At 35.0% G+C, this 22,966-nt stretch overlaps 1 protein-coding gene across 2 annotated transcripts in view; it reads left to right on the forward strand.

Moving 5' to 3' along the window:
- The window catches only part of LOC149570445 (transcription regulator NOT2/NOT3/NOT5 family protein), a 111,699-nt gene that overhangs the window by 68,367 nt on the left and 20,366 nt on the right, over window positions 1-22,966 (forward strand). For both annotated transcript variants that reach the window (XM_089823093.1, XM_089823094.1), the window contains exons 10-12: window positions 1,598-1,777; window positions 17,756-17,975; window positions 18,112-18,278. In XM_089823093.1, coding sequence (XP_089679219.1) covers window positions 1,598-1,777; window positions 17,756-17,975; window positions 18,112-18,278 — 567 coding nt within the window. The remainder of the gene's footprint in view (window positions 1-1,597; window positions 1,778-17,755; window positions 17,976-18,111; window positions 18,279-22,966) is intronic.

The raw sequence follows: 22,966 nt of genomic DNA on the forward strand, positions 1-22,966 counted from the left end.
TCTTGGGTTGCCCTTCTTATATACCAGCTTCTCTTCAATAGTCATAACCTTCATATGGCTTTTGGCTATGTAAAATATTATTTGATCTTTTAGTTGGGGAAATTGCAGGTATAGGACAAATGAATGGTAAATGAAAATTAGTCTTTAATATTATGCTTGGATCTGCTATTGCCCATCTACAGTATTTTATGATCTGCAATTAATGTCCTTTCAAGGCCTGCAAACTAGATGGGCATAATACAGATTTTAGCTGAGAGTGTGGGGACATTACACTCTGAGATTACTAATGAGTGCAAGTAGCTTGGATTATCCAGCTCACCTGGTTGCAGTCGAGCTAGAGACATAAGTGAGAGAGACCAAAGCTGAACAATATTCTTCTGCAAGTTTCATAAGTAATGATGTGATTCAATTTAGCACAACAATGGTTGTGAACTCACAAATTTAATTACTCCCAAGTAATGTTGTGTTTCAATTAGCACAAAAAATGGTGTAGTTGGCCTGGAGATATAAATGATGGAGACAAAAGTAACCTTAGCAAATTTGATAACCGACGAGTCATAAATAATGCTGCGTTTGATATTAGCATTAAGATTGTGTTGCACTCACCAATTTCATCACTCATAACTATTGCTAACTTTCAATTAGCATAGAAAATAGTGTTAAAAGTCCTCAGAACCAAAAGGGTTTGATATTGTATCAAAATATAATGCTATATGATGGACAGTAGACAAAACTTGTTAAAATAAACTGAAATATTTACGAAGTTAATATCTTAGCTCACAAAAATTCTGAAACTGCAAAAATGACCAAGCCATTACTAAAACCTTTTGCGAAGAGTAGAACTCAGTATGGAGCAAATGAGGGGCCATCAACACCTTACTCAATGCGCAAAAACAACGGTTTTACCACTATCCTTTTGAATTGAAGGGGGATGGAACACTGTTGTACATAATCCTTGGTTTTGTAGGACACTAAAAGCTGACTAGGAGTCCAGGAGATCAATTGAACAATAATTTCATATTGACAAATATGCACATTTTGATGAATGAATAAATGGTTTGTGTTTCATAGAATATATTGTTGTTTGTCCTGTACAGTTCATCTTGCCAATGTTTAATCTGCATTTCATTTCTGAGTCGACTGTCTTTTCTTGTTTCTGCTGAAGCTAATATAGCTTTGAGGAATGATTCTCTTTTTTTCCTTAATGATGTATTCTGTTTCACAGAGTCCGATGTGATCAATTTTCCAGATGAATTAGTAACTGATTAGAAAACCAGACAAACCATTTCACTAAACATTACATAAATATAATCCTTTGATGGTTTGTTGAGTGTCAAAGTGTTAAAGTATAAATTCAATTGCAGGATAGCTATACTGTTTTGACATATGCTGTTTATTTTATAGGCGCATTAAGAACATTTGTGAAGGTTTACCTGGTAATTAAAATCCAACAAGATTATGAATGTAGACTGCACAGAGTCTGACATAGCAATGCAAATAATAGATTTTGTTTTGTTATAAGCATTCAGGTTTTATTTGTCATATGTGGATGCCAAGATAACTTTTGAGTTTGACGAATTGGTTCTTATGTTTTCAGGGTCAGTTTCGTGGAAGGGCTGAAATTGTTCCAGATCAAAGGGAGAATTATCTTCAGCGCCTTCAACAGGTTCAGCAGCAAGGACACAATCCAGGCCACTTGGGAGCTCAGTTATCTCATTTGTCAGTGGCCAACCAGAAACAATTTTCGTCTCAGCAACAATCTGCACTTTTGCAGCAGGTATATACTTTTTCCTAGGGAAATATCTTGCAGATTCTAATGTGAAGATGAGTTAGATTGGTAGAAATACAATAGTTATCATATAGTTGGTGTTAGTGTACTAGACTTGGTTAAACCATTGATCTGATTATTATTCATTCATTGTGTTTTCTAGTAGACCATTCTTTACATCCTTTGCGTTATAAATCCGTGTTGTTACAATTATTTTGTGTGATGACATTTTGGTCAGTCAACCAATTGAATTTTCCTCACTGTTGGTTTGAGCTACAGAAGTAGAAAGGAAAGCATTTCCTGGATTGCAAAGAAACACAAAAACAGTATTTTGACAAGTAAAGAAATGAGAAAAACTGCTCTTAAGAGGAGTGATATGTTGATATTAGGTTTTAAATTTCACATTTCATTGGGAAAATACTACAAATGGCAAAGGCTACAATTGAGATAAGGACTATTACAGAGAGGAGATAATTGAGGGTAGGAAGCCTGAAAGACTAAGTTAATGGATTTAGCATTTGGAGGTTTCGAAACAGGATTGGGTATGATTCTAGTATCAGTAGGCAACACTTGTCATGGATTGGAGCTGTACTTCTTTTCCAACCTTTATGAGTCAAATTTAGTAACTCTCTTTTGAGGTTCCCATCTTCAATTAAATCCTCTATCTAGGAGGTATGCATCCAAAATATGGCCCCACCATCTAAAAATTGTTTCAATTACTTTTCCATTTCATTCATTATTCATAAAACATGGCTGGAATTAGAAGTTCTAGTTTAGTTGCCCAGAGCCAAAATGAAGAGATTCCTTTTAGAAATGATTTAGCTTCTCCACTTTGGCATTATGCAACTATAATTAAATTATTAACCAAATGCCTGGTTGTGAGAGTTTTCTTTACTGGTGTAATCATTGCAACAAAATGTATAAAAACTTATATTATCGAGTGAAAGCTCACTTATGTACCATTCTTATAAACAAGATAAATGTTTGTAAAGGGACAAATGGCAAAGGAATGCGACATGTGCTAATAATTGCTTATGTTTAAGAACATGAGTATCTTGACATGAGAAACAACAAATCAAAGAGTAATTGTTATAAAATTCTTTTTTATTTTTTCATTACAAAGCAAGCACATATTTTTTCATTCTTTTAATTTTTTATTTGATGGTATGCTATATATCATCTCAACTTATATTTTTTAACCTTTTGTTTTGAGATGATGAAATTTGAACTGCTATATGCAAACTCAGGTCATCCACTCTGTCAAGTGCAAATAGTTTAGGTGCAAAAGAAGTAGAGGATTTGGTCTATATACACTCCAACCTTCATCTATTGTCACGGAAGAATCCTAATACATTGAGGTTGTAACAAGTAATTGAAATGTTGCTTCTGAGTGTGCTGATTGCAACTCTCACTAGCTTGCCCAAGTCTCTATAGATGAGGAAACTTGTGCACATGAGACAAACATGGCTAGTGGTAGTGAGAATCTAATGTATTGTAGCTCAAATGAAGTCGAACCTAATGTTAATATGAATATGGATATTGACATGTTATTAAAGAATATGGATATTAAAGATGAACATTTAATTACACCCTCTACACCATATTTTAGAACTTAAAATAAGTAGAGGAAATATGATTTGCAGTCTTAGACCATGTCTTTACTTGAAATTGTTCCATGGAGATTGGGATGGCTGAGGCCAAGGGCAAGACCTTCTCATTTGTAAAGAGTTAGAGGAGTTAGATTGTAGATCTACTAGACGAGATTAGATTAGATTAGCTAATGAAGAGAGTTGTTGAAAGTGAAATGTTTCCATAATGCTATTAAAGTAATTGATATGACTCATTGTTGGTCTTCATGGTGAATTACTTTATGTTGCTTTGAAGTCGCCCATAGATTGTCACTTTCTATATGGCAGATGCCATTACATACTAAATGCAATCTTTAACTTCAGAAAATCAGTTTGTTGTTCTTTGGACAGTTGCAGAGATGTTATATTTCAGATTTTGGCTCGCAGCTGTCAAGTCATTTGAATTTGTATATCAGGGCCATCTCCCAACTGTCGCTTTGTCATTCCCTAATTTAGGCCCTTGGTCGGCTGGTCTCCAAAATCCATCCCCCCACCCCCCTGCCAGGAAACTCCATGGAACATTTGACCGATAGATAGGAGTTCCATACCTATAGCCTAAGTCACAAGGTTCGAATTCGAATTCGAGTTCGGCAACTATAAAATTCGAATGAAGTTCGGGAAAGAGTAAAAATTCGGGAAAAAATTCGAATTAAATTCGCCTTATACAATTTTAATTATTTTCTAGATGTATGTAATATATCTTATCAATTATCAAAATAGTAAAAATTGCTAAATAGATCTCACAACTTCATAAGCTTGATGAGACATTTATTAAGTACAAAACATAAGAAACATGTGAAATCACAATAGCAAAGATATTATTTTGTTGCGAAGGTACAATCAAAAGTCAAGACTTCATAGCTTCAAGAAAGCTCGAAGTCATCAAGAGCACTTGGCTTAGATGGTGTAGCATCATCATCAGTATCACTACCCAATTCTTCCTCAAAAAAGTCAGGCTCATCTGCATCTGGTACTGCTGTGTCTTCTAAAGTCTGTTCTTGTGAAGATGACTCATTTGTTGATTTGTTCATAAGCAATTTTAAATTGCTGCGAACATAGACAAGATCTCCCAACTTTCCAGACAACAACTTGTTCCTCTTTTTGGAATGGATGTGGTCAAAGCAACTCCAATTTCTCTCACAAGCTGATGAACTTGCTCCTTGACTCAAAATTCGAATGGCAAATCGCTGAAGTTCAGGAGTTTCTGCCCCATAGCTCATCCACCATCTATAACCAGGTACCTCATCTCGTGTCATATCATATTTGGCTGCTCCTATTCCAAACAGCCCTTCCGCTTTTTTGTATTTCCAACATTGTTCTCTAATTAGAGATGCAATTGTTGGATCTGGTTCAAATCTACTAATGGCTTCATAAAACCCTGCCATAATTTCAGCATCACCTTGTCTATCAATGTGAAACAGTTTAGGCTCCAAATAGCAAGCTGCTGCATGTAAAGGAGTGTGCATCATTTTCCATCTTAAATCAACAGTCTCCCATATCTCTATGTACTCTGCTTCCACATTATTTAGTGCTCTCTGAATTGCTTCCTTGCAACGATCCATGTTTTCATAAAGCATTCCAAGGCAAGGACTGTTACCATCAACCATGCGGAGCACGTCGACAATTGGACCGCATATATTTAAAACCTTTGCCCCACTTTCCCAAAAGTTACTATTTAAAACAATTTGCTCTATGATCTTCCCCTTACCACTTTTTGACAGAGTTGAATTTTCCCACACATTGGAACAGATTACAGATCTTAAAGCTGCTTTCTCTTCAACCACTCTTCTCAAAGTGATATAAAATGAAGCAAATCTTGTATCGCAAGGCCTCAACAACCTCTCTAGATGCATGTTGCCTGTAAAGGCTCAATGTGAGACGATGATTTCGTATGAAATTTGCAACTTCTCTTCCTCTATGAATTACTTCATGTATCCAAGGGAATTTTGCCAAATCATGTAGCAACAAATCCAAACAATGAGCTGCACATGGACTCCAATAAATTTCTGGGTACTTCTCTACAATCAGCTTGCCAGCTCCCACACAATTTGCTGCACTATCAGTAACCACTTGAACCACATTTGCAACCCCTACTTCAAGAATTGCTTCTTCTAATATTTGAAATATATATTCAGAAGTTTTTTTATGATTCATAGTGTCAATAACCTTTAAGAATACAACACCTTCAGGACAAGCCACTAAAACATTAATCAATGGTCTTTGACAGATATCTGACCATCCATCACTCAATATAGTGCACCCTGTTACCTTCCAAGAGGCTTTGACCACAGCTAATTTATCAGTCACTCTATCTTTTGACCTCTCTAAGAGAGTTGTTCTCAAAGCCTCAGAAGAAGGAGGTATATACCCTTTGCCAAACTCTCCAACCTTTTGAAATACAAGACGATAAAGTGGATTTCTAGCTACATTGAATGGAATTGCACTAGTATAGAATAAATCAGCCAATAAATCATCAACTACTTGTTTCTCACATGGTTTCCAAAAGCTATTCAGAGTTCCGCTCTCTTTTGTTGGCTTTACAACCTGAGGTAGACATGAAGATGAACGTATAGTGGATGTGAATCTAGAGACGTCTTCAATTCTTTGTTTCTTTTGTGCATTCTTCATCTTTTGAGCAATAGAAGATGAATGCTCTTTCTCTAAAATTGCTCTAAGCTCTTGGGTCACACCTGGACATGCAGTAACACCTCCACCTTTACTTGCCGTAATACCAAGCAGGTGATCCATGACCCTTGTTAAACTTCCAGTAATAACTTTTGGACACAAGTTACACTGAGTTTTATTAGGACCATTTTTAGTCACATGTTTCCACGCCTCCGAAGTTGATTTGTTGGGAGCCATATTACAATCTGTAGAATTAAAAACAAAATAATATATTATTATTTCAAATTTTAAAACAAAATAATTCAATAAATAATTTAAAAATGTTAATTTAAAATTAAACATGTTAAAGGTCAACTTTTTACACGAATAATTCTATTATTTAAAAATTGAACTATAAATTTATAATTTATTAAACATAATATAATATATCTATTTATTTATCAAATTATAATAAAAATTATAAACTAATATATCTATTTATTTATTAAATTATAATAAAAATTATAAACTTACAAAGCAAAATAAAGTAAACATATTAATATATATCTAATAGACTCTAATATTTTAAAAGTTTTCGAACTATATTAATTAAAAATTAATATATCACTATTTTAAATCAATTTTAAAAAATAAATCTAATATTTAATTAACTATTACAAAATAGATTACAAAAAATAATTACATAATTAAATTGATTACAAAAACTATATAAATTGAAATAAATTTTTTATACAAATTATATCATGTAAAAAACTATATACAAATTATATTTAAAAAACTATATACAAATTATATTTAAAAACTATATAACAAAAAACGAAACTAAATATAAAATTAATACATATTGAAAAGTTAAAATTATAGAGAATACAAACTATAGTAAAGTTTTTACATATTACAGAAAAATTGAATCGCCTTATTACAAAATGAATTGGAGTAAACTTTAATATATAATATGAAATGCGAGTATTAAAAATTTAAACTATAATTCGAATGGAAAAAGTGAACCACTGCACAGGCGTTGCCGACTGCTGAAAAAACAAATCGCTCAGCTTCAGAGACTATCAAGGAAGGCAAAGGGCACGGGCGTTGATGACTGTAGAGCACGAAAAATACCAGAGAACGCGTTGCGCACGACGAAGGGCAGAGAAAGGGTGTCGCCGTTCAGGATAATTTATTCGCAGGGTGTTTTCTTTGAGGGTTTGAACCGCATTTTATAGATTTTTTTGCACGCCAAAACTCTGCAAACGGAAATTTCTAAATGCATTTGACTTCCATTAGAAAGTCCGTTTGTAGCAGCCGAATCAACGGCGGATTTCAACGATTTTTTTTGGTAAGTTTCACATTCGGCAATATCCGAATATCAAGCTTGATATTCGCCGAACCTTGTGACTTAGCCTATAGCAGATTATACATTGAGAAAAATCAAATTCCTCCCTTTATATTGAATTTGCACAGTACTCTTTCTGACAATAATAAACTCTTCTCCAAAAGTGGCCAAATCAGGGAATGTAGTTGGTAAACCAATCTTGATGATGACTAAAGTGTCGAGATGCACTTGAGTGGTTGTGCCATGTAGACAATTTGATGTGATCTATAGGGCGATTGGCCAAAATGGCATATAAGGTTAACTCTTGCTTAGTGTCCTTGGTGTGCCTTACTTTATTGGCTTTTGCTGAAACCCTCACGAATGGTGCCAACACTCTTTCTTCATGTGACCATTCGTGTGGCAATAATTACATTAAATGTTATTCTTGAGCTGTCCTGGGATTGACGTGTGCCTTTCTACTGCGAGAACTGTTTGTTCCCTTTGTCCTGGGCAAAAGAATTTGTGGTGAAGGCCTGTTTTGTGGAGGACGAACTAGTGCCACTACTAAACCACTTCCTCCATTAAACCTGCTAAAGAAGTTTGGTGCAAAGATCTAGAAACTTCAAGTCAACTTTAGTTGAAGTAATCTTGAGTGTCTTAATAAAGTGCTCATAAGAATTTGGTAGACTTTTCAGACTTATTACTACTATGTCTTGTTCCTCCATTGTCCGATAGTTGTCTCCAACTGATCACATATATCATTGCTTTTTGTAAGCTATTCTTGTAGGGACATTTTCTCATACATCATAATCAAGAAAAGCAAGTTCTTTGGAAAAGCACATAGTATAATCCTATATTTCAGTAGCTATCGTAGCTATATTTCTGTAGCATCACATTTCCGTGATTCCTTTCATCAATTTATCTTGATGTGGACTTGTAAGAGTAGAATTGCCAAGAACAATTTTGTCAAGGTAGCAATATTAAAAAGTCGTCATCATCTGCGGCTTCTAGGTGTTGTAGTTATGCCTATTGAATTTGTGACCACCTTCCAACAATATGTTGGTCCGAGAAGCAATCTTTTATTCCTTTTAAGGCGTAAAAAACAAGATAAACCAAAGAGGCTGAAATTTTTGATTGCATAAAACCTCAGGCACATTAAATTGAGAAAGATTGTAGATCTAAGTTGCTGGTTTGGGTTCGGTTCCAAGTTCGAAGTTTGAGAAACAGTTCGCAAATTCGTCAAAACTTTGAAAAGGGGTTTGGGTTCATTAGTACAAAAACATGTAAAAATTAAAATTATACACACACACATTTTTATGAAGCATGAGTTAAAATTAGAATGTAGCGTAGTAGCATAAACACATTTAAACAACAAAAACTTTAAAACACCATAAACAGTTAAACTTGTAATCATAGTGATCATACCATCATATAGTAACATAGTTCAATCAACTTCAACATCAAAGATTAAAAACATTTAAAATATCACGTTCAAGTATCATTGTTTCACGTTCATTGTTTAACTAATGGAATGAAAATCTATTAATATTCTTAGTTCTAAGTTCTTCAATCTTCATGTTCTTCTTCATATTCACCATCTTCTTCTTCTTCATCTTCTTCTTCTCCGGTATTACTTGTGCTAAGGCCAATGGGATCAGCAGCAGAAGCAACAATGGTATTGAATCAAAGTTATCAAAATCATCAATTGTAAGCTGAGCGGTGGAAGCATCCAAGTCCGCAATCTCTGCACCTACATCCCACTTCTTTGTCTGCCCTTCTTTTATTCTTGACTCTTGTGTGAAACAAGGTGCAAGTTGTTATGCACAAATACTAGGTTCTCTGCTTTTTTTTATTGCAACCTATTGCGCTTTATCGAGTGGATGAAAGATAAGGTGCTCCAATTTCTTATGATGTAGAAGAACTAGCAACCTATGAAGACAACATAGGGTAAGCAATTAAAAAAATAATAATTCAATCTTATAAAAAATTTAAAATCACTTTCTAGTCATGATTCTTTTGAAGATGAAGTGAGCTAATTTAAAAAAAATAAAACTTGTGATATAACTTCGATTGCAAGGGGCTGCAATGTTTGGAATTTTTGGCCATGGAGGTACACCAACCATGAGCATCCTTTTGAACCGATGATGAAGAGCATCGTTACTTAGACCTCTAGCATTGACAAACTCAATGAACTCATCCATGATTACATCTCTCATATCATGATCAGGAAATATTCTTCTAAATGCTGCCTGATACTTGTTAGACACTTCCGTATCTCTATATGGTGGCAACCTTCTTGGTAGACTATAAGATTGTGAGCTATAGTACTTGAGGGTCAAGGCATAGGCAAGCAAATGTAACGGAGTGGTCATTTTGTTCCATTTGTCAAAAATAATTTTTTGCACTTGTTTGAAAAAGGTGTCTTGTGGATCTTGCTCCTTCTCATTTATAACTTGCTTGATCTTCTCAAGCATTGAGTTTATGACATCACAGATCTCTCCAAGGCAAGGCCTATCCATGTTACCTAAGCATGCTCATAATGGGCTCGATGATCTTAAGGATATATTCTACATGTTCCCACTATGTCTTAGCCAATAGCCTATCCTTTATTCTGTTTGCCCTTTCAATGTTCTTTTGCTTCCATACACTCCATTTGTGGCTGATTACCATATCTTGAAGTGCATCTTTCACTTGCACAAGTCGTCTTAAGACGATTATATGTGATGCAAAATGGGTCTTAGGAACCTGTGACATAAATTAGAGCAAAAAACAACTATTAGATACATATTTTAGAAAAGTATACCCATTGCACAAGTAAAATATGAAAAATCAGAAATTGTCAAATATTAAAAATTAAATTACTAACTTAAGTTCAAGTTCATTTACCTTCAATAGCTCCAATTTTGAGTGGTTTCTGAAAAGAGATCGAGTCATGTGGTGGTTTGTGGCAAACATTTGGATGTCCTCAACCTCTTCATACATTGTTTTGATCCACTCAGCTTGGTTCCCAATCTTTTGTAGCATAAGATTGAGTGAATGGACTGCACAAGGTGTCGAAAAGATATGTTGATATTGTGATTCAACCAACAAACCAACTGCTCTACAATTCTTTGGGTTGTCCGTTATGACTTGGACAACGTTTTTTGCACCACTTGTTCAATGGCCTCAATTAGGATATCAACAATAAATGGCCCATCTTTTACTTTGCCCTCACAATCCATCGCTTTCAAAAACATTGCCCCTTTAGGGGACACTGCAAGGACATTGATCAAGGGACGGTTCCTGGAATCCTTCCAACCATCTGAAACAATTATCACCCTTGTCTCAACCCATGAGTCCCTTATGGGCTTTAGTTGATCTTCAATACGTTGGACCTCTTGATCCAACAAGGTTGTGCACACTTTCTCATATCTGGGGCCACAATACCCTCTTGGAGCTTCATTGGCACCCCTCAACATGTCATTCCAAAATGGAGAGCGGACAACATTAAAGGACAACTCATTTGCATACAAGCATCTTCCCACCTTAATGTTACCAATTTCCCGACTCTTATTTTGAAAAACAATTTCTAGTGGCCCCTTTCTTTTGTGTACAAGGGGGACATATTCAGTCTCAGTGTCCATTGCGGTACTAAAGAAGGGGTGATCTTGTACTATAACATTTTTTTTTGGGGGGGGGGGGGGGGGGGGGTTGTATTCCCTTTGCTCTTTTACTTTTACTTTTATTGCTACTGAGTTCTGTTGCCCTGCATCCTTCTCTCTCTTCTATTGCCTCATGCTCTTCAATATATTTTAACACAGTTTCATTTGGTATAGGGGCACCTTTTTTACTGCGGCATTTCTTGACTCCTCTTACAGTGTAGCCACATAAATGACCTACCACACGATAATAGTAACTATTTCTTTCTACACTACAACCCCAACATCTCCAACGAAATGCACCACCTCTTGGAAGGGGTTTTTTAATGTCTACATACTTCCATAGAGGAGAATCAGTGTTGAGTTCCATTCTTTGTTTGATATTGCCTATTGATGAAGAGGTAGATGCCATTCCTTTCCCTATGACAAAAAATTAGATACATGTTCATAATTTATATGCAAGAAAATGTCAAATTTTGGAAAAATGGAAAAAAACATGTGATGATTGAAAGAGAAATGGAAAAATGAAAAAACTAGAACAAAAACAATAGCAAATGGAATAAGATCTCACCTTTTCCAGCCATTGCAAGCTTGCAAATGTGATGCAAAAACACATGAAGAACACCAACAAATTAATCTTCAAACTCCTCCTTGCTCAACCAGATGCTTGCTCAAAAACTTAAACTCTCCCTTAAGGCAAAATAACCTATTTAGAAACATAATATGACAATGAGAGGCCACAAAAGCAATTCACAATAACTTTTAGGTTTTATGGATGCCAAAAAACAATTAAATCTTGCCCAAAAAACACTTTTCTAGCCGTCCGTAGGGTCCAGTTTGTTGCGGGTTCGAACTGGGCTCAAAAATTTGGATTTGGTTCGCCATGTTCAATCCCAATTCAAACTTGATCGAACCCGTAGTGCAAAAAACACACCCTGGTTGAACCAAGTTCGAACCTGACCCGAACTTTGAACCAGTTCAAACTTTCTTGGGTGCGGAGTGGGGGAAGTATTCGTGCAACTTAGTTGTAGACAAGTTTTGTGAGAGAAATGTATGCTGGAACAATTCCCTATGCAAAAACCTAATTAGTTAAAAATATTAGCCATAGGAACAAAGACCTAGAAACCCATGGTGAGGTTTAGAACAAGTGTTGAACGTAGGTGTAGAGACTTAGAATCGATAGGTCGTGTAAGGAAAAACAAAAACTTTGAACACAAAATACTATAGGTCACAAATGATCAGAGCTTAAAAATCACAAGGAAAATAATCACACAAAACCTTTTTGATTATTTAGTCATACAATCAAAAAAAATTGCAATTTTCTTCACATAGAAAGGAAGTTAAAATGTGTCTCAATGCAAGCAAATACACATAGAAACTGTATGGAAAAACCCATCATTTCGAGAGAAATCAAGCATGACCCTCCAAAATGGCACACAATGCAGAAGACTAGAGGTAGAGAAACATGGCTCAAACACAAACATAATCATGAAAGTAATCTTAGGAAGTTGCATGCAAACTTAAAACAAGAGTTGTAAGTTAGGAAACCCTACGTGTAATCTTAGAAGTTGCATGCAAACTTAAAACAAGAGTTGTAAGTTAGGAAACCTTATGTGTGGGTAGAGCATACACAAAGCTTTTTAATGAATTATTTAAAAAATTCTTCCCTTAAAATTTTCAACGCATTGTAAATAGACATCCCATTGCAATTGGGTGTTAGAGCATGCAAATTACTTGCATTAGGCACACTAGCATATGCTGCTTTAATTGATGATGCACATGCTAGAGAATATTCTGATGCATATTATTATGTATAATTAAGCAGATGTTTTAACATTCATGCTCTAGTGTAAGTTCACTTAGTGAGCCTAAATTTGGGTTATTCTAGTTTGGGTAAGCTCTAGCTTGCACATCGTACATGCCATGAACTTTTATTTTGCATATAAAAGCTCTAGTTTAATATTTTTAAGATGAGCTAGCTTTTTTATTTTTAGAACTTCTGCTTTAGATAAAAGCAAACCATTCATTCATTTTAATGTATCCCAATTCATTATTTGTACAATCAATCTAGGGTTGTTATAGAGCCAATAATGTGTGATGAATGTTTTTGCAGATGATCCTTAGCTCCTGTTGTTTCATTAACTCCTACATGGTAGTAGAGCTCCAAATCTGATAAGTTCCTTTCCACATTTTTGAAAGATCCAACCTGGTGTGATTATTTTGTGTAAATTGGGGTGAAACAGTGGTCACCATAGGATTCCATGTGGCTAGAAACATAAAAAGTGCCTCCCTTTTTGCAAATTTTGAGAAATTCAAGGTATCAAGATATTGAAGGCAGAATTCTAAACTAGTTTCCTTCATCGTGTGCCACAGCGTGCCATGGTACTGTTGTAGTTGTAGTAATGAAGTTGTTGCATCTGCCATAACTTGAGGTTCATGTATCCTTTCTGCATGTTGCCATTACAATAATAAGAAAATCATGTAAAAGAGGGTAATGAGGAAATAAAAAAGGGACTTCATAAAGGGCCTTTGAAGCATATTAGAGCAGATCTAGAACAGTCCTAGAGCAGAGAAATATGAAGAGCACTTTAATTTTGTTTTGAAACATATTGAAGCAGATCTATGGTACATGTTGAGCACATGCTGAAGCATATAATAGAAAATTTATGGTACATTTATGAGCATATGGTAGCAGAAAGGGGGGGCTAGGCCATTTAATGGCCTATGAGTAGAAAGATGGGGATTATGCTCACTTTATGGCTCAAAATGGATTATGAACGAAAAGGTGGTGTTAGTTCCACTTTGTGGCTCCATATGTATTATGAGCAGAAAGATAGGGTTAGGTCCACATTCTGGCTCCAAATGGGCATATTTTAAAATACGGTTTCGGCAATATCTCGGTTGGCCCAATTTTTTTGAAAATCTTGGAATGACCAAAAACTTGAGAAAAATTCAGCAATAAATCAGTACTTTTTATCGAACATTTGAAAATACACAATCTCGTAAAATATTCTTAAAAATGCATATGTACACACCAAATTTGTAGAACATATAATGATTTGAGATATTCACCATATATTAATCAAAGTTTTGAGTTAAGTAATAATTCATAGCAACTAAAACTTAGTAGATTAACATGGTGATAGAATCATATACCAAAAAAACAAGTACAACATCTGAATATAAATAAGTTCAATACATATAGAAGACAAACTTCATGAAACTACGACTTATGAATACATATTAAGTTCAAGTTTCAATATCAATGAAAACTAAAAGTATCAATCATAAATTGCGTCTATGAGTAAAGCTAAAAAATGATCACTGCTGTTAGGTGGGTGGTGTTGAAGTAGTTGCTGTGGCAACATCCTGAATAGGTGCCTCAGGTTTGACAGAACCCTCTGATGGATGAACAAGCTCATGTTCATCCTCACGTATTGCCACATCTGCATCCCAGTCATCTGCCTCTTTATCAAATTCAGCTAGTTGCTCATTTGTCAATAAAGGATCAGCCACATCTGCATCTGCATCGTCACCACCAGGAGGGGCAATCCATTCTGTGGAATATGGATCAATGTCATCCAAGTCAAGTGCTTTTCATATGAAGCTTCCCCTTCCACCTTTTCGTGCAAGTGAAGGTTGTACTTCACATAAACCAAGTCATTCAAGCGCTTTTGAGTCAACCTATTACATTTCTTTTGTTGGACTTGAAGAACCTTCACAATCTCCACGAATTCCTGTGCAGAAATGCCCCTGCCTCCAACACTGTTCTTGACCAGTCAACTCACCATACTTTGCAAATTTGTCTCTCTTCTCAAATTTGGTCCTGATGTAGACTCCATTGCGAATTCACCTGTTCAAAGAACCAGGCTTCCGTCCAGCTTTTCTGTCAACTCCTGGAGGTTTTCGCCTCCAGAAATTTTACTAATGCAAAGCATCAAACATATTCAACATAACCAAAATCGATAAGCATGTCCAAATGCATTGCAAAACCCTCCTTTTATAACAATTTGGTGAAGCTTGTAGAATTTTCTTCATTGAAATAGATTCTCAAACAAGCTGGAGAGCTTTATTAATAAAAAGACATTTTATAATATGTATTTACTATTTTATTGAAGTCACTTTATATAAATTAATTCAAATAACGTCATCTTTTTAATATTTAATTTATTTGGACAATTTTAATAAATAAATTTAATTAATTTATTACACCATTATTGAAGTCACTCGGTAAAGTGGAAAATCAGAGCATTGCCCTGGTCTTGGTGAGATGAAACCTGAGATTACTGCTCAGCTGCTGCTACTCCCGACTCTAATCAAGAAGGCCTCAATGATATCTTGGGTAATGTGAAGTAATGTTCTGATTTTCCACATTTTAGAATAGATCTGTCTGCATAGCAGATTATGGCCAAGTAGGCGTGAAATATTTTCTGTGCATTCTCCATGGAAGTCTTTGATGGGATATATGTGCAGGTCAGAACTAGTAAAACTCACAATTCTGACATATGTATTGCATCTATTCTATCTGAATTAGTTCAGTTGAAGAATCTTGAGTCTAAAAGTAAATTCGTGCTCATCAGTTCCTATTATAAATTCTCACTACTCTTTAGCAAGGGTGCCTTCAAACCTGAACATTATCTTTGCAAACTGAAGTCATTCAAGAAGCACTTTGAGACAATCTGTTGGACACAATTCTGAGAATGGTAGAGTGAAAACTAAGCCAATATCCATTGGGGATATTTGACTGGTATCAGAGCCACAAATCCTGCCAGCCTGTTGGGTTTATTAGTGAGTGATAGAGATTTTAGTTGCATGCGAGTTAGTTGCTTGTGCATGTCGATTTGGAAGCAGTTTATGAATAGGGTTACCATTACATTCAGCATATGCACTCATCCAAAGAGCAGAAATCAGCATCCAAGAGGAAAGTAGTGTTAGGTCAGATCTGTCTAATTTACAACAGCAGACTGAAAACATATCAGCTACAAGAATCTTATCCCATTACAAGTATAGTGGGCAAGATCAAGGGCAATCCCAGAAGGGGACATTACAGAAATGGAGTAAACATAATTGCAAACAAATTAGAAAAATTAAAATCTCAAAAAAGAAATAAAAGAATTACGTCATCCATGATTGCTGAGTAGAGGTGCAAACATATTTGCAAACAAATTAGAAAAATTAAGATATCAAAAAAGAAATAAAGGAAGTGGGCAAGACCAAGGGCATTCCCAGAAGGGGGCATTACAGAAATGGAGTAAACACATTTCATTTGGAAATTTATTAGAAAAATGAAAATCTAAAAAAAGAAATAAGAGAATTACGTCACAAATTTGAAATTTTGAATGAGTGAATGCTTTTACAAAGATGGAAAATAATTTACAAAGAAGGAAAATGATTTATGTATGATGAACATTAATAAATTAACCATTTCATAACTTAATAATAGATCTAAACAATTCCTTACTTCTGTGGATCACAAATTATCATTAAGGATCTTTTGTTTCATAAATTTTCATACAGCTGTGCTTGCCTTTGGTCATACTCACATTAGATTTTTACCATTATTAATTGTAGAGACTTCTTTACCTCAAGCATTCTCTATAACAAAAGGAAGTAGTTGGCATATCCAGTATTCATGGGCTTGAGAAGTGTACAATAGAAAATGATATTGATGAATCCGACTTTGGATTTACCATCATTAATTCTACGGACTCTTTTACCTGAAGCACCTTCTGTTACAAAAGGAAGTATTTGGCATATCTAGTATCCATGGTGTTGGGAAGTGTACAGTAGAAGATGATATTGATGAGTGGCTGATGTTTAATATCTTTTCACACATCCCTTACCCAAGCTTGCCTCATTTCCTATGGCATTGCATCCAATATAGAATATCTCTATCAAGGCAGGTGGTCCGTAGTTATGTTCTTTGTGGTGCAAATGAAGGACCAACAACAATTGCATCTTTGAACATTTGTTTGAAGTGGGAAGAATGTTTGGTAGAGTCCTCTCCCCTTTGATTCTCAATGTCTATGTTTTGTGTAGGGAATGCCATACAAGGCTGCATAGTTTTAGTGGCATTTCCTTATATATTGCCTCCACCTCCATGTACCACCTAGTAACTTTCTCAGCCAGAGTTATTGTTTCACATTTTTTTTAATAACCTTTTCTCACTTATGCAGATTCCTTGGACATGTTCCTGTAATCTTTGGAATGGTTAAGCCTCCCCTGCCATTTCCTTCTGTAAATCTCCCATTCTGTCCTATATCCTCTTGCAAATATTCCTTTCTGTAAATGTTTCTTGTTTCTGCCAGAAGTTTGCTATGGTGGACATATCCTATGCATCCCCAAAACATATCCAATAGGAAAGGAGTCAATATATGCAGGCGATGCATCACCAGGTTACCTGGTTATAATATACAAAACTTAATAATATTAATGATGAAGACAGCAGCTTATCTGGTCCAAAACTATGGGTTGTCTACCATGCCATATGATTTTGCAAAAAATAGCATTAGCTTTGATTACATGTTCTCTTTTTGATGATTTATGCAGATTATTTCCTTCATCAAGGGTACATGCAATTGACTGTTATCTATATTTGTATAAGTTGGTGGGCATCTCTTTTTGTTCTATTCGAAGTTTTTGTACTTATTAGAAAGTCTGTCTTTAATACAAGGCTGGATTGGCTTAAATTAAATTGTCCATTCACTGAAGGCCAACTTATGAAAATAGTTAGGTATTGTTACCTTCTTCTCAAACTGTCTGAAATGGTGTGTTTATTTTTGGGCAGAATATGCAGGCACAGCTGCAGTTATTACAGCAACAACATCAACAGCAAGGGCCTTTACTTCAAAATTCGCAAAGCCCTTCTCTTCAGCAACAACAAGTGGGGTTAGGTCTTGGATTGCAGTCACAATCCATTTCAGCTGCAAATGCTGCATCTCAACAGCAGCAGGTGCAATCATCTGCTGCACAAGTTCTTACAGCAAGTTTAACATCAAAAGAAAATGGTAATCATCCCATTTCTTGTTTGTAGTTAATTATTTTACCTTTTGAATAAGTGGGAAAAGAGCATGAAACTTTGTGTTGTTCCTCTTGTCATTTTCCTTTTGGTTTCTGAGCTTTTCTGAATGCTTTTCAAAATAGACGTTTCATCTATCAAGGTGGAGGGTCAACAGCTTCAGCCTATGCAGCAGCTGCAGCAGAAATCAGTTGAAGATTCACATGAAGCAACGACAGTCAATGCCGGTGGATATGGGAGAAGTTTTACTAGTGAAGACGACCTAAAGAATTCTTATACTTTTGATGTGCCTGTAAGAACATATTAACGTTCAATGCTTTTAAATTTATAGTATCAATCAGATACCCTAACAGGGGTTTGATTGTTTGTTTTATATCAAAGTGGTTTTGAAGTTGATAGTTTTTATTTAATTTGTTGACAAGGAAGGGGGACATGAATAATTCTGGCAGCAAGCCCTTGTATGCTCTTTTGTGACAATTTAATACCCTAATGAAAGCAAGATAATACTGTCCATTTATTTTGTTTGCTCACCCTGAATCTTATCATACATCCTTTCTTATCCTACATGAATAGATCTCGCTTGTAGATTCCTACAGTAGATATTTTGGGGTGAAATCCCTGCATTTGTATTGTGAATATTGTGCAATCCTTTTGTGTTCATTGAACACAGTTTTCAGCTACTTTTCTGAATACATCATACTATGTTATGCATATTTTATTACGCCTTTCACCCTGCATTTGTATTGTGAATATCAAGGTTGCATGGGTACTCGTACCCACACCCCTGGTACTCGTACCCACGTACCCAAGTACCGGGTACACGTATCCCACGTACCGGGTACTTGGTGGAGAGCATCATAGCTAAGGACCTTGATTAAGATTCTGATTTTTTTTTTTTTGGTTTTTTGTTTTTGTATTAGCTTGTTGTTTATTTTGCAAACTTAATTCAATACCAAATCAGTTTGAAACTTTGATACTCATTAACAATAAACTTTATCACTGTTCAAGTTAAAAGTTTATCATTTGCAATATGTCATTGTCATATGGTTTAGGATCTTCTTGTTCATGTTTAAAGTCTGCCTTCTTTGTTATGCATCTAAGCATTTATCATGTATTATTATTTCAAACATATGAAACTGAAAACAGTACATTACATTTGCAAACTTTATCACTGTTTTTGTTTTGAAAAACCATTGTCATGACTCATAAAATCAGAATTTTTTATAAATATAAAAGTGTAATTTTTAAGTAAGTTTGACATACCCAAGTACCTCCGTCCCCAATTATGAAAAATACTTTAAAGATTCAGCAATAGCATATATATATATATTTGACTTATGGCTTATATTTTCAAATTTCTTGTTTTGAATGCTCAATGTCATGACTCATGACAGATATTTTGACTTTTATATTTTCTATAAAATATTAATTATATAGAAAAAATTAGGCTTACACACGTACCCCCGTCCCCTATTTTGAAAAATATGTGTACCCGTACCCGCTCCCGTACCCGTTCCCGTTCCGGTACCCACGTACCCATGCAACCTTGGTGAATATTGTGCATTCCTTTTGTGTTCATTGAACACAGTTTTCAGCTACTTTTCCTAATACATCATACTAAATTATGTGTATTTTATTACGCCTATTCAGTGCAGTAATGAACACTGCAGATGTGTAATGCAAAATAACGTCAAAACATAAAAGATTCCATCGATTAAAAAGTTCGTAGTGTCTTGGGATATATTTAATATTTCAAATTGAATACCATTGGTGTAATGAATTTTGTTGGATGAATGATGGTTTAAGCCTTAAGGAACTTAATAAATTGTTGAACATGGAGAGTTGTTTTTGTATTTGAAAACTGATATCTTGATATGGGATTTCATCATCAAGATGTACTGATATCGTCTTTAATGCCATGGTTTTTATATCCTCTCCTTCACCTTCTGTTTTCCTGAAACAGTGACACTGCCATTAAAAATTCCATGTCTTTCATGTGTTCACAAAATAGCCTATTGCCCAAGTTATTTAGGTTAGGTTTGTCCAGTCCTATAGCTGACTCTCAAGTTTTGCACTGGTCTTGTAAAATTTTGTTGGCAACGTAGGTACAAATTTTTTCAAGAATTGACAAAATAACAGAGTAAAAATGATATCAAGTGGGAATCTGGACTTCGATTACAAAGTTTGTAGTAGTGAAAACATTACATGGCATCTCTGAAACCCTGCTTCGTTCTATTATGGCAAGCTTGCAGAGACGTTTTGCAGCTGCAAAACTACATAGGACCTAACAATCCTTACAATTGCATACTTTTCATGTAGTCATGTTGTCTCTACACTGCTAGCTGTACAATTTAAAAGTCTGCCAAAATCTTAACAAAGGGGAATGCATAGTTTCCAAGCATGTCTGTAGTTGCCACACAACTACACATGGACCCCAAAAGATCACAATTTAGTAAATGCCAGGGTTTTGAAACTTTCATACATATTTGTAGGGTTCTGCAAAACTCCAGAGTAAAAATGATATCAAGTGGGAATCTGGACTTCGATTACAAAGTTTGTAGTAGTGAAACATTACATGGCATCTCTGAAACCCTGCTTCATTCTATTATGGCAAGCTTCCATAGACGTTTTGCAGCTGCAAAACTACATAGGACCTAACAATCCTTACAATTGCATACTTTTCATGTAGTCATGTTGTTTCTACACTGCTAGCTGTACAATTTAAAAGTCTGCCAAAATCTAAAGAAAGGGGAATGCACAGTTTCCAAGCATGTCTGTAGTTGCCACACAACTACACATGGACCCCAAAAGATCACAATTTAGTAAATACCAGGGTTTTGAAACTTTCATACATATTTGTAGGGTTCTGCAAAACTCCATTGAAACCTTGCCTCTTCACTAATGTAGGCTAAAAATCTTTGCATTAATTACACGGTTTGCTAACCAATCTATACCCCTATAAGCATTATTTTTCATTGTGAACCCCAATTTTGCATTTTCCTCTACCAAAATCTTATGTGGACCTAACAATTCACACCCACTTTGCTTCAATATGAAAAATCCTTGTTTTGAATCCAAGAGTTTAACAAGAGGGTTTTCAAAAAGCTGAAGCTGCCAAGTATTAGAATATTATAATGTTTCTTTAATGGTCATCTTAGGTAGTCTTTAGTTTATTAAGTAGTTTCTATTTCTGCCTTTAGTTTATGATTGTTTCTTCTTATATGATTGTTTCTTTCAGAAACATCGTCTTTGTAAATCTATACAAGGAGCTTTCATCTCCTTTGTTAATACAACTACATCGACATCGATTTTTCATAACATGGTATTAGAGCAGGTTGATGGGAAATCATAAATTTTGGGGAATTTTTAAAGAAAAATTCAAGCCTTTTCTAATCTGGAAAATTTTCCATTTTTTTCTTTTCAATTTTTTGAAATAAAAATCGCTAAAGGTATATAAAAGTCTGGTTTGTCTTAGAAGATTTTTGCTGGAAATTGCAAGCTTAGTTGAGGGCTTTGATTGCCCAATTTCTTGGTTTGGGCAAAAGTCTCTGATTTTCGAAGGTTGCATGTACTTGCATGTGAGTTGTAGGTTTTTCCATGTGCATTTTGTTACTTGCATGTATTGTTTTACCATGCAAAGTCTTTTGTTTTGCCATCTAAAGGTTTCTTTATTGGGTTTTCATAATTTTTTTCCCTTAAATTTTTTTTGATGGGTTTTCATATTTTTTCCCTTCAAACATTTCTAATAAGTTTTCATAATTATTTTCCCTAAAAAATTTGCTAATTCTGTAATTCGCAAAGTTGCATGGGATTCCTCTGTTGGGTTTATAATTATTTCCTCAAAAATTATTTGTTGGGTTTTATTGTTTTTTCCCTAGAAAACAAAGCTTTTTCCTTGTTTGATCCCTGTTTCAAATTCTATTGTTTGGTTTTGATTGATATTTCACCTAAAAAATTGTATCTGGTTTTTCCAAATTATCTCCCCAAAAAAAATCATAGATTTTTGCAATCTGTTTCGGGGCATTGTTCTCATTAGCAAAGTTTGGAGGGTTTGCTGATTTTTCGTCAAAATCGTGCTCATTGTTCTCAATGTTTTGTTTGTCTCCAGGAACAAGCAACCTTGTTATCCAACATTAGGTTGGATGTTTTGTGATGATTTCTGGTCAGATGTTTTGCTGATTTAGGGAGAACTGGTGACAAACTCATTTTAGTGGCAGAGTCAATCGTAGGTTCTCGTCTTTTTTTGCTGAGCATTTTGAAGAACGAGGCACCCTTGTTTGTTTTTTTGGGACAAATTTTGGCAGATCTAGAGAGGGTCTCAGCAACAACAAAATGTTTTTAAGAATATGTGATCAAAAGACAACTGCTAGACAGTGACCATTAATGGAGGGTATTTGAATATTATAATATTTCTTTAATGGTCATCTTAGTCTTTAGTTTATTAAGTAATTTCTAAATTCTATTTCTGTTTTTAGTTCATGATTTTTTCTTTTAGAAACTTCGTCTTTGTAAATCTATATAAGGAGCTTTCATGTCCTTTGTTAATACAACTACAATATCGATTTACCATAACACCAAGTACCTTTGCAAGTTTGAATTCATTTGTTTCCAATTCCCTCATTTGCAAAGACACTTCTGATTGCAAGAAGGCGAGGTTTCTTTTCCATTTTTTTCCTTCATTAGCCCAAAGGCAATCCACTTTGCCCCCCCCCCCCCCCCATTGGCCTCATGGGGATTCCTTGGTCAAAACCATGAGGTGACGTTCTTAGAAGGTGGCTTCATTGCCATTTTTTCAATCATAACTGTTGATGTTAGTTTTGTACCACTACGTAACATATAGGAATTGAATACCTGATATAGAATACCAAGCACTCAACCCTTTCTTGAAAAGTAAATACTCATGAAGAACATGAGAAAAACTCCAAGGTTCCTTACACCTGTGGATACCAACTTAGTTATATTAATGTGATTTGCTGGTTA

The sequence above is a fragment of the Cupressus sempervirens genome, chromosome 3 (assembly GCF_028749045.1).
Source record: "Cupressus sempervirens isolate cs-2001-9-10 chromosome 3, ASM2874904v1, whole genome shotgun sequence".
NCBI classification, from domain to species: Eukaryota; Viridiplantae; Streptophyta; class Pinopsida; order Cupressales; family Cupressaceae; genus Cupressus; species Cupressus sempervirens.